Source organism: Oncorhynchus nerka, linkage group LG24 (genome assembly GCF_034236695.1).
Source record: "Oncorhynchus nerka isolate Pitt River linkage group LG24, Oner_Uvic_2.0, whole genome shotgun sequence".
Taxonomy (NCBI): domain Eukaryota; kingdom Metazoa; phylum Chordata; class Actinopteri; order Salmoniformes; family Salmonidae; genus Oncorhynchus; species Oncorhynchus nerka.
In genome coordinates, this window is record NC_088419.1 from 65,502,961 (window position 1) to 65,514,637 (window position 11,677).

The 11,677-nt window shown below is 43.1% G+C and overlaps 1 protein-coding gene across 3 annotated transcripts in view; it reads left to right on the plus strand.

Moving 5' to 3' along the window:
- Window positions 1-9,872, plus strand: part of cep350 (centrosomal protein 350) — a 35,105-nt gene extending 25,233 nt beyond the window's left edge. For all 3 annotated transcript variants that reach the window (XM_029632757.2, XM_029632758.2, XM_029632759.2), the window contains exons 27-37: window positions 2,655-2,881; window positions 3,102-3,289; window positions 4,124-4,253; window positions 4,741-4,901; window positions 5,004-5,140; window positions 5,238-5,320; window positions 5,449-7,211; window positions 7,650-8,114; window positions 8,227-8,373; window positions 8,478-8,600; window positions 8,703-9,872. In XM_029632757.2, coding sequence (XP_029488617.2) covers window positions 2,655-2,881; window positions 3,102-3,289; window positions 4,124-4,253; window positions 4,741-4,901; window positions 5,004-5,140; window positions 5,238-5,320; window positions 5,449-7,211; window positions 7,650-8,114; window positions 8,227-8,373; window positions 8,478-8,600; window positions 8,703-8,867 — 3,589 coding nt within the window. In that variant the 3' untranslated portion in view covers window positions 8,868-9,872. The remainder of the gene's footprint in view (window positions 1-2,654; window positions 2,882-3,101; window positions 3,290-4,123; window positions 4,254-4,740; window positions 4,902-5,003; window positions 5,141-5,237; window positions 5,321-5,448; window positions 7,212-7,649; window positions 8,115-8,226; window positions 8,374-8,477; window positions 8,601-8,702) is intronic.
- Window positions 9,873-11,677: the final 1,805 nt, after the last annotated feature.

Sequence of the window (11,677 nt, forward strand, 5' to 3'; positions counted from 1 at the left end):
GGTTATACAACCAGACTTGCACACTGACTGAACTCATTTGTGTACTTGAACATTCTGCAGTACAGGTCCTAACACACGTTCAGGTGTTGTGGCGTTTTAGGATTTTGAATTTTCTTTCAAGAACATCATCAGTACTAATTCTAGAGCTAATGATTCCTTGAATTTATAAAATGACCAAATAACACAAACTGAATGTACGTAATGTCACGGCTAAACATGGAGTTCGCTGTCAATTTGAGCCGAGACATTATTTTCTATAGGGAACTAACAAGCTGCTTGTAGCCATGCCTCTGTCTGCTCGCTAGCTTTGGTCTTCTAACAATCTGCCCTTTCATTATGTAAACAGCCTCTCTTTGAATCATGCCCTAGTGTTGTTATTATTATTGTTGTGTTGATCATAGTGAAGGTTTGTGTGCTTTTAGCCTGGATTTTATTCTAATGAAGTCCAAATCAGTAGTTAAAAACATTAACAATATGATCACCCACCACGTTTGCAACTTTTTGCAAAAATAATCTAATCTCCCCAAATTCCTTAATCCAGTGCATTTAATTAAGCAGAAGCATTATGTCCAGTGGGGTGCAAAATGAGACAAAGGCCTCTCTCTCTTACCCCTTAAGGATGATAATTTATCAGTCACGCCTAGCTCCTGTCTCTGGCACCGCCACCACTGCACGCATTCACACATGGCTACACATTACTAGACACCAGCGATTCATTGTAGTCCGGCTCCAAAGACAAACACGCACTACATCCTTGCCATTGTCCTGGCTCACGTCTGATGAAAAGGACTGGGTTTTAATACCCCTTTAAAGCACTGCCAACAACACAAAGCCCTGGCGCAGTAATTAAGTACATTCATTCTCTTAGAATGAAACATGAAACATTCGGTGCAATAAAACACATGCTTACTCACTGCTGTCTTCTCTCTCTCCCCCTCTTGTCTCTGTGGTTGTTTTTCTATTACTTCCTCATCTCTCTGTTTTGCTGTTTTTTCCCCTCATTTTCCAACTCATGTTTGGTTGTTTTTCTCTGTGTGTCATGTGTCCCCTTGCTTTGTTTTGTTGTAGACACTGCTCTCCTGTGCACTACTTCTTCTGTGTGTTTACGGCCCACCACTGGGCCTCTCTCAGTCTCTGTTTCCCCAATCTCCATCCCAACCTCCAGCTGTTTATCTACAACCAGTTGGTCAGGTACAGTGCTGCTCTCGCCTCTCACTGCTGCCTCTGTCCCATGGAGCATGCTTGTGTTCAGCCACTACCACTAGTGGAAGCATGGGTGGAATGGTGTGTGTGGGGGGGGTGGGCTGCTAGGGTCTTGCCAGGTTATTTTTATTTTTTCTCCAATAATTGGGGAATTGAAAGCTTGAAAAACACAAACCAAACGCAAACCAAAGTCACCAGGCATTGCATGTACGATCACAACCGTATGCATGAAGGGGCACAGAAGTAATACAATTCAAAAAGAAGTGAAAAACAAAGGCATTTTTGTCAATAATAATATGACCTCTCTTTGACATGCTTCGGTCAAAGGTCATATTCATGTTAATATGGTTGGCCTGATTAAGCGAGACTCTCCCATTGAACAGCGAGAGCTCATTGTGGTGTTGCTTGGAGGCGCTCATTTAACTCTCATTCAGAGTGAATAAATCATGATCTGCATCTCCTAATATTCCTCGTATTCATGCCACTCACTACTTAGTTGGAACAAAGTCCCTAAGATGAAATGCTGAGATATCAGGCTACAACCCATCTATGAGAAAGACGCAGTGCCTTTGGGTGTTGCTTTAACATATGATAAAGGGTTTCATCTGATTTAATGAGCCCAGTAAATCTTCACTGATTTTCCTGATTAGGTAACTGTTGCTTGTGATAGGCTAATGAGAATATATATCAAGTGGGCTCAATAGAATTGGGTACACAGTCTAGACCAAAGCCCTACAGTATCTTTCCCAACTTCAGTTTGAATTAGGCTGGTGCAAGAGGGAGTGAGACAAAGCCAAACAACACAGTACTGTCTGGTACTTGTACTAATTATAGTCAATATGCAAAATAGCTGTTTAACTTGCATTGCATAACACACCAGTCCTTTTCAATGTATGTTATAAATCCAAGCAATGGAGAAAGAATTTGAACATTGTCTTTTCTCTCAGCAGTGTACTTGGGAAATGCATTTAGACTCTTGTGTTGTGGAGAATTCATGTTGAAGTTACATCCATAGAGACATTTTGGATATTCTGGGGTGCGGTTCTGTATTGGACAGAGATATTTGAGAGGTGTTAAATCAAATGCGTGATGTTGGCCTGGTGATCAGGTCGCCACCACTTTGTTTCTGTTTTCCCCCATTTTGATGAAATGCTTTTACTCTGTTTTTTGGGGAAGAGTTTGGGTGACTTGTGCACTATGGTGTCAAAATGAAACCATGTCTATCGAGGTAAACATGGTTTGTTGTGTGTGTGTGTGGGCGATCCCATAGGTTTTGAGTTTGCAGTGAAGATCGGCAGGGGGTGGTTGGGTTGACTGTTTGGACTGCTGGTGGCTCTGCTAGCATCTGCAATGTTGCCATCATTTCACTGCTCCTCATGTAGATTGTGCCCTTTGTGCTTTCTCTCCTCCTCCACCCTTCTCTCCATTCCTCCGCTCCTCCCCACCATCAGGTTCCTGACCAAGCGGGAGCAGGGTTTGATGCAGCGGCGGAGGCATGCGGAGGAGCTGCTGGAGTGGAAGCAGAGGCTGGATGCTGAGGAGGCAGAGGTGAGGCACATGGAGAAGCAGGCCATGGCTGCCTGGGACAGAGAGTGTCCTAGAGACCGAGACCAGAGGTCAGAACAGAGAGAGAGCCCCAGCCCCAGCCAGCACAGCCCTGAGGGCAGAACTGACAGAGGTGAGAAAGAGGTTGTGTATGACATTAAATAAATGGGCACCTGGTAGTATACAGTGGTTTCTGTTTACTGCATGTTATCAGGTCATGTGTTTGCTTGCCTTATGTCATGTACTTTTATGAATGACAGAACGCCGTACAGTCCATCTAGCTAGCTGCATCTCAATGTTTGAGGCTGCAGGTCTATCTACTCTTGACCCATGACCTTTGTGTATCTCCTCAGACTCTGTGAGTGGGGGTGACTACTCCCCAGTTGTGACTGGCTCCAGTGTGCACACAGAGCTGTCTGGGTCCCAGCAGCCAGACATCCCCTCCACTGATCAGCCTTGCTCTGTCTCTGAGCTGCCCTCTGCCCAGCACAGCCCCTCTATCTACACCCAGGACTTTGACTCCCCCTCTGCTAGCAGGAGGGTAAGGCCCTGTGCATGTTGGGATTTCATGTTTTGCAGTAATGTATTAATACAGTAGAAAGACATTGATTACATGTGTTTATTAGCCTTTCCATAAGATTAGGAAATTATGTTAAAAGAAATCAAAAGCAGCATGTGAAAGGAATATGGAGGGAATTGTATAATGAGTTAACAGAATCTGTTTCCCTCCTGAGCGCAAATTGAGACTTTGTTAGCTCTCTTTCCATCGCTGGGCAGCTCAGTGAATGCAGGCCTTTGTCCAGGCTCCAGGACCAGTTGCTGCTTTCAGTGAATTGTCACTTCTCGTGATCAATGAATTTGTGCTACTTGATTGTTTTGTTACATGCAGTATTGTTAATCAACTGCCCTATTAGGTCAAGAAAAGAATCACTACTTTCACCCAAATTGTGAATAACATAATATGTAGTAATGAGTTAAATAATTTTAGGAATGTAAATTTTTTGTAATTTAGCAGACACTCTTAACCAGAGCCACCTACAGGAGCAATTAGTGTAAGTGCCTTGCTCAAGGGAACAAAGACTGATATTTCACCTAGTTTACTCGATGATTCAAACCAACGACCTATTGGTTAATGGCCCAACACTCTTAACCGCTACCTGCTGCCATGTGCAAATGGGCTATAAGCAAGAAGACTAAATTAAGGCAGAATATGGCATATTTGAATCCATTAGGGACACTGCCTTTTGAGTGTGTTTGTTTTTGTGTATGTGTGAGATGCTTGGCATGGTTAGTTAGTTGGAGAATGCTGTTGTGGTGAATGTGAGACTGTGTCCTAAATTCCCCTTGGACCCTATCCTTTTACTCTGTTATACAGTCTCTACCAAAAGCCAGCCTCGACACTAACACACACACAGAGGGCAGCAGCAAGATGCAGCTCCGCTCCTCCTCCAGGACCGCCAGCCACGACCCCAAGGCCACTGACACCCCTTCAGGCATACACACAGGTGAGTTGGCCCCAATGTCTGGAGCAGTAGTCCCTTCCAAACTGAGGCATTATTTAGTATTTTCTGTTAGATATGTTGAAAGGCAGAGTATAAAGATGACTGACTGTGCAGGCATAATGTGATGTTGTAAGAAAATGATTGTGCGTGCAGTTCCCTGACGCTCAACCTGCTTATTTGTGTTATGGGTGTATGGAAGCTTCCTACCTGTGTCACCGAGCTACATTCATAGTCCTTAAACTGTTGCTAATTCTGTGTAAATATCATGGTGGGAATTTCAATCTACAGGTTTTACCATTACCATAACATGTACTTGTGCATGCATTTTTGGAGTATCCTATGAATGTTGGTATCGACAAACACCAAATAATGACATTTACGCGCCCCCCCCTGCTCAGAATTTGAGTTCTGTAGCTCTAATTTGGATTACTTTATACTAATCAGTCTTGTATGAATTTAGCATTCTAACAATACTTATTGTGCCACACAGAGCCCATGTCAGATCAGAGAGATATCGAGAGCCGTATACGTGCCCTGAAAGAGGAGCTGCGCAAACGCAAGTCTGTGGTGTACCATCTGAAGAAAGAGCAGAAGAAGAGGCACAAAGAGCGTCTGAAAGCCCAGGAGGCCAGCCTACTGAAGCAGCTAGAGGTCAGTATGTCTGTCAGAGAATCCTAGCCTGTCCTGCTCCATTCAATGAGACATAACAAAAAGAGTGACTGACTTTTTTTGTTGTTGTTTTCTTACGTCTAGTCCTACAATGACTTCATTGAGAAGACCAAGACTGAGTTGAATAAGGAACCAGACTCGACACCCTCTGCCAAGCCTCAAATCAAGGCCCCCATCTCAGCCACAGAGAAGCCCCAGATTAAATCACCACCTCCTTACAGGTACACCATCGCACTTCACTCTATGTATGATCCGCAAATTGATCAATTAGTCTGCTTTCATGGGATCTTAATCGAAATATTCTAATATTCTCCCCAGGTCTGAAACCAGCAAAAACTGGAAGGTTGTCTCTGACTCTGAGAAAGCTGAGAAGACCCTTCCACATTCTCCAGTTGGACAAGGTAGGTTGTGGATAAGCACTGTCAATAAGTGTATTTTTCTCCTCAAAATACTTTCTAAGACTTAGACATTTGTGCCCATACTGTAATCATAACACACATTGTTTAATGCGTTGTTGATTTGTTTTCAGATGACCTCAGTAAATATACCTCAGGGCATGAGGAGTCCTCAGACGAGGACCCCCCTACAGTCACCCCAACTCCAGTGTATGGGAGTCCAGAGCACACCAACGGTCTAAGGGGCCTGCTGTCCCCCGAGAATCTCCCCAGGCAGCCTTCTGAGGGGGCACTCCCTCTGAGGGAGCCAGCCAGACCACAGGCCACCGACTCGGGGGATGAGAGCGTTGTCTCCAGCCTCCGGTCAGAGGTCATGGAGGAGCTGAAGTCTGAAGGCTCTGAGCATTCTCATTCCCGCTCTGAAGACCGACACTTTGACCATCTTCTCAAACTTGACCTAGAGCAGAGACCAGCTTCCCAGCAGCACCAGTCTCTGTCTGAACATGTTCCCATAAAGAAAGGAGAACAAGGGCTTTCCCCGATAAGCAGTCTTGATGTTGATGAGAAATCACCATCCCCCATCAAAGAGCGATCATACAGCCCTGAGTCTGATGCTTTTTCGTCAAATAGGGACTTTTCAGCCAAGGGTAAGGAGGCCTCTCCTTCAGCTGATGATTATCATGAGGACTTTGAATCCTCAGTGGAGTCATCACTCAGGGAGGACAACCAAGGCTCCAAACCTACCTCACCGTCCCGCCAAGAGACCAGGGAGGCTTCCCACAGTAGTTCACCCTTCTACAGTAGTGAGGAGGATATCGGTGAAGAGCTGAGTGAAAGATCTGGAGCTAGTTGTGGCAGTCCTTGCTCTGAAAGACTTTTGGACCTGAATAGCCAGACCAAGGATTCCCAGGAGAAGGTCATTAGTTCAAACCGCTCTCCAACTATCTCCCCTTCCCAGACACCACCTTCACAATCAGTGGATGAAATGCCTTACTTCACCATTGGGGACAGGGTTTTAGTGAGCAACGTCCAGCCTGGTACGCTTAGATTCAAGGGCCACACCAGCTTTGCCAACGGCTTCTGGGCTGGAGTAGAGCTGGACAAGTTTGAGGGAAGCAACAATGGCACCTACGATGAGGTGGTTTACTTTGAGTGTGAGGAGGGCCATGGCATCTTCGCTCCTCCAGACAAGATCTCCCATCTGCCAGATAAGTTTGAGATCTATGTGGAAACCACAGAGGATGAGGACTCTTTCCTTGATGACCAGTCTGAAGACGAGACAAAGAAACACCACATTGAGAAGACACACGGGGGGAATCTGAGAAATAGAAAAGAGGAAACATCTCAGAAGAGTTATGTTTCTGAAGACAAAGGACCTACTGATGTGAATGATGGTTCAGCTGAACACAAGACAAACCTGACCAACTCGCATGAGTTCAAAGAGGGAGAGTATCCATTGTCCAATGGAAGAACCAAGACAATCATTCTGGACCTTGAAGATGTGCCTACCAGTCTCTTCAGCACTGACATAGACAGTAAGATAGCCTTGGGGGGAAAAACTCTTAAAGAGACCACTACCCTCATTGAGAGGGAAGGCCTAGATACCCATCAGAAGTCTACTCCAGAGCAAACCGTGGAGAAAGACGCCCTCGGTGCTTTTGCAGATAAGCTCCTCAACAACTTCATGAAAGATGCTGTGATGCAATTCACACAGATCAGGAAGGCCAAAGAAGAGAAGATATCAGCTTATAATCAAATGCAAGATGACTTTTTTAATGATGAGGGTGGGGTGACTGTCTCCCAACCACAGTCTGTAGCACAAAGAGATGGTCTGCCCTTCTTCCTAGATGCAGAGCAAGAAGAGCAAGTCTCCTCTCCAGAACTCTGTAACCGGCCTGTGAGTTCATCTGACCCTTTCTAGAGACATTTATAGAGTAAATTAAGTGTTAAAACAAAGAATTTAATCCTCCAATAATGTGATAACCTGAAATCACATAATGTGTAACACATTGAATTTCAAATTTATAAATTCCTAGTTTTTCAGTTAAGGCACTTAAGAGACTTGATCTAGTAAATGATTAAACAGAACTGGTAAGATAACTGAGGAGGAATGTAGCAATAATTGCATTTAGCAGCACTATCGATAACATCCTGTCTTGATTTAACCTCAAAAGACCTCAATGCGATTTGTTTGAGTCCGAGGGTCAACCACAACTGTACAGTTGAATTTGGTGCTCTATTTTCATCTCAGTCTAACATAAACTTTTAGTTTTTTATTGTTTTGTTTTTTACTGTGATTGACTTGTCTTTCCTCCCTCCCTCTCTCTTTCTGTAGGAGAGTCCAGTGTTGGGGGCCAGTGGTCAGGAGGAGTTGGCCAAACGTCTGGCTGAGCTGGAGCTGAGCCGCGAGCTACTGGATGAACTGGGAGACGAGCAGGACTGGTTCGATGAGGACTATGGCCTCAGCTCTCATAGAGAGCAGCAAAGACAGAAACGGAAGCAGCAGCAGGAAGAAGAGGGGCTGTCTGCTGGCTCAGGATGCCAGGTGAAGACCCCACCCAGACCAGAGTTGCCCCTGCAGCCCAAGCTCCCTGAGCAGCCTGCTATGGTGGTTCCCCACTCCGCCCCTGAAGTGGAGAAACTGGTCCATGCTGCCACCCAGGAGATCTGGGACAGATTTAAACTGGGCCAGGGCACACAGACCCTCGCTGGTCTCCCCGTCCTCAAGCCTTCAGAGGAGTTCCTGGGCTGCGATACCATAGGCCAGGATAAAGGTCAATGTGTTCGCAGCTACAGACAGGTAAGACCACATTGAAAAGGATTTGCCACAAAAATTGATACTATATGAAATCTTCAAGACCCATGTAATTTATTGAAATGTATCCACTGACATAACCTTTGCTTATCTGCAGGCTGTTTATGACTTAACATGGGAGATCATCCAGGAGATCTTTGCAGATGATCCTAATGCCCATCAGCCTCAGTGGGTGAAGCCTCGACGCATGAACTCCTCCTATTTCCATAGAGTAATGAGCCCTGGCGACATCACCAGGGTTCAGGTGTGTATTCCATGTTTATGCTGGCATCCAATGTGGGTAACACTTCAGTGTTGGTGGTTTGATTTGCTAAGATCACAATGTAATATTTAACCTTGTCTTCTAAGGTGTTCATCACCACCGAGGTGTTGAAGCTGTATGGCCTGAAGAAAGACCACAACCAGAAAACAGATTGGCAGAAGATGCTGAAATTCGGGAGGAAAAAACGGGATCGAGTAGATCATATTCTGGTAAGGGCATTGAACAGTAACTTCAGGAGTGACTCATTGTGAATTTTCCAATTTCAAAAGTATTTTATTTTCTGGTAGTAATTAAGTATTGTGTGTTTTCAGGTCCAGGAGCTTCACGAGGAAGAGTCTCAGTGGGTGAACTATGATGAAGATGAGCTCTATGTCAAGATGCAGTTGGCTGACGGGATCTTTGATGCATTGATAAAGGACACGGCAGAAGTTCTCTCTCAAATTCAGGAGAAGAGAACAAAAAGAGCCCTTTCCTGAGCTTTTAAACCTCTGTTTTAAACCCACCAGACATTTCCTCCCACAGCCAATGTGCCAATGATCTCCGGATGCCTTCATTTCAGTCAAACTGGTACCTCTCTGCTACACAGATTTGGATCAGCTAATTGTGTATCTACCACATGTCTTACACCAAACATCTTTGATCCAGCCTTTAACCAATATGTAAAGCCTCCCACGCTGGCCCACCTGTTAATGGCCAGTCAAAGATGGAGTAGACCTAGTTTTGCATTAAATTAATCAATGCTGCTAAATGTAATGTTCCATGACAAACTCATGGTTTTTGTAATGAGCACAGGGGTAATTTGACAAGACACTAAAGACAGGACGATAAGGATTAATAGAGTATGGAAGAGTCATTGGGGTTATCAGATCTTTTTTTTAAATTATAGTATACAAATAAATATTTTGCCTCCCGTATTGTGATATTTATTGTGAACTATTTGATTAGAATTTTTTTTTTGAGGTAATCTTGCTGTTAACATGTTTAGAAACAAAGTTTATTTGAGCATTTTGTAAAACAGACTGATGAAATAACAAAGCACAAAAATAAATGGGAATGTGAAAATGGCAATTCACTGTATAGGGATTTAAAGGGAATGTTGAAAAGACCTGCAAAGATATCTATTTGTATTTAATATTTAAATATCTTATTAGTAATTGGTGGATTTGATCCCTGTCCCCTTTCTTCCATCGTTTTACCTGTTAACTAGCCTCTTGGCCACAAACAGACACCAAGAGGTTCTACATGGTTAGTTTAGAAACCTTTAATTCTGTCATGCTGGATTCAAGCCTTAAGATGAGCTTTTTACCTGTTTCAGTTAAAGTGCCTCTGTTCTGTATGATTATGAATTGCCTCACTCAAGAAGAGCAACACAATTTATAGTCCTTAAGTGATGTCTCTACTCTTTTAATGTTATTTACATATATACCATGTTTTTCATAAAGACCTAAAGGATAACTTTTCCCCAACTGGGTAAACCTTCAGTCTCTGCCTTATTCTGTGTCTATCGAAGCATAGTTCTATCAGAGAACACCTTCTTGAAATTTGACTTTTGGCATTTGAGTCACTAATTCAGAAACATTAGAAATGTAATACAGACAAGAAGTATTGCATTTCTCATGTTTCTGAATCAGTGACTCAAATGCCATTTATGGTAGGTAAATAAACTAGCTTCTGTGTCGTTATGCCTCTGTGGATGTCACTGATGATGTACATTTGATATACTGTAAGGGAACCAAGTGTTCTCGCCATTCGTCCACGTACACAATGGCTTTTGCATCATGGTAACTAGTGAGTCATGGATTAATCTGTGTGGGTCGTAGCATTCAACATTTGATGTTCAAGGGCTTACTCTTCTTTAGCTACTTCAGTCCAAGAATACTGTGATGTAGCTACAGAAGAATTTAACATGCATGACTATGCTTGTCAACTGTAATGTCTGTTAGCAAAGTGACTTTAATGGTGGTAATGAAAGTTTGCATACTAATTAGCATTTACCACCACTGTTCTTGTACCGGACGAAGGGGTAGATATTTAAACTGTATTGCTAGGGCTCTGGCTAGGGCTCTGACTGTACATTTTCCTTTGAAACCTGTTTCTCCATGATATGCCTAATTTCCGGTCCCTAGATGTGTTTAATGAGAGAACTATGATTTGATTTGTATCTAGGAAATGCATTTCCACAAGGCTGTGTATTGCAACACTTCCCCAGGGATTGACATTTAGGGATGCCCTATTTTGGGGTGGCAGGTAGCCAAGTGGTTAGAGCGTTGGGCCAGTAAACGAAAGGTTGGTAGATCGAATCCCCGAGCTGACAAGGTAAAAATCTGTTGTTCTGCCCCTGAATAAGGCAGTTAACCCACTGTTCCTAGGCCGTCATTGTAAATCAGAATTTGTTCTTAACTGACTTGCCTAGTTAAATTTAAAAAATCCCAACTGCAAAGAATTTCATAAGCCTACAATTGATATTTCTGGGTCCTCCCAGTTAAGTGAAAGACAGAACATTTGTGGGGCAAGTTGAGCCTGTTGAGATTTTTTTTGACAACCATTATACTAAGAATTCCAGTACTGATGTTTCTGATTCTTCCCATATGTGTAGGTGAAAGGCAGGCAATATGACACTTCTGAGTGTAAATACGACTAATAAAACTAACTAGCTCATTTACATTTTCTGGGAAGTGATAGTCTTCAGGTAACTGAAAAATACTCCTGACTTGTCCGACTTTAATGTTCATTTCTGGTGGTCTAGAATGGTTAAAAAAAAATCTGAATTGATTGTAGTTTGGGGATGAAATGTCCCATTTATATATCTATGCAGTATTTGTTGTTTGGATACATTGTTTTACAAGCCAGCTTTGTAGTCTCATTGAATAACAATGTAGTTGAAGTTCTCTGGGCCTCCCATAGGACAGTCAAAATGCCTCAAATTGTTTTCAAACTGCGGTCTGTCTCGGATTGTGTTGGGCCTTACTGTGAAAGGCACAAGCTGAGGCTCACCAAACAACGTTTTATAGAGATGCTGACTAATGGAGAGTAAATGATAAAAATAAAAAGTCTCACATGAATTATGCTCCCAAACATTTAATGGGAATAACAACCAATGTTTCGGCATGCAGTGTCTTCTTCAGGGTTGCCTTGCTTTGAGGACAGGGATTTCAATTCCAAAACAAAAATGGATATTAGGCAAAAATGGTTAGATAATCAAATGGCCTGTAGACTTGCGAAATGTTTTTGCATCTTTAAAGTGTATGAATATTTATAATAATGTACTACTGTGAGAGACGCAGGT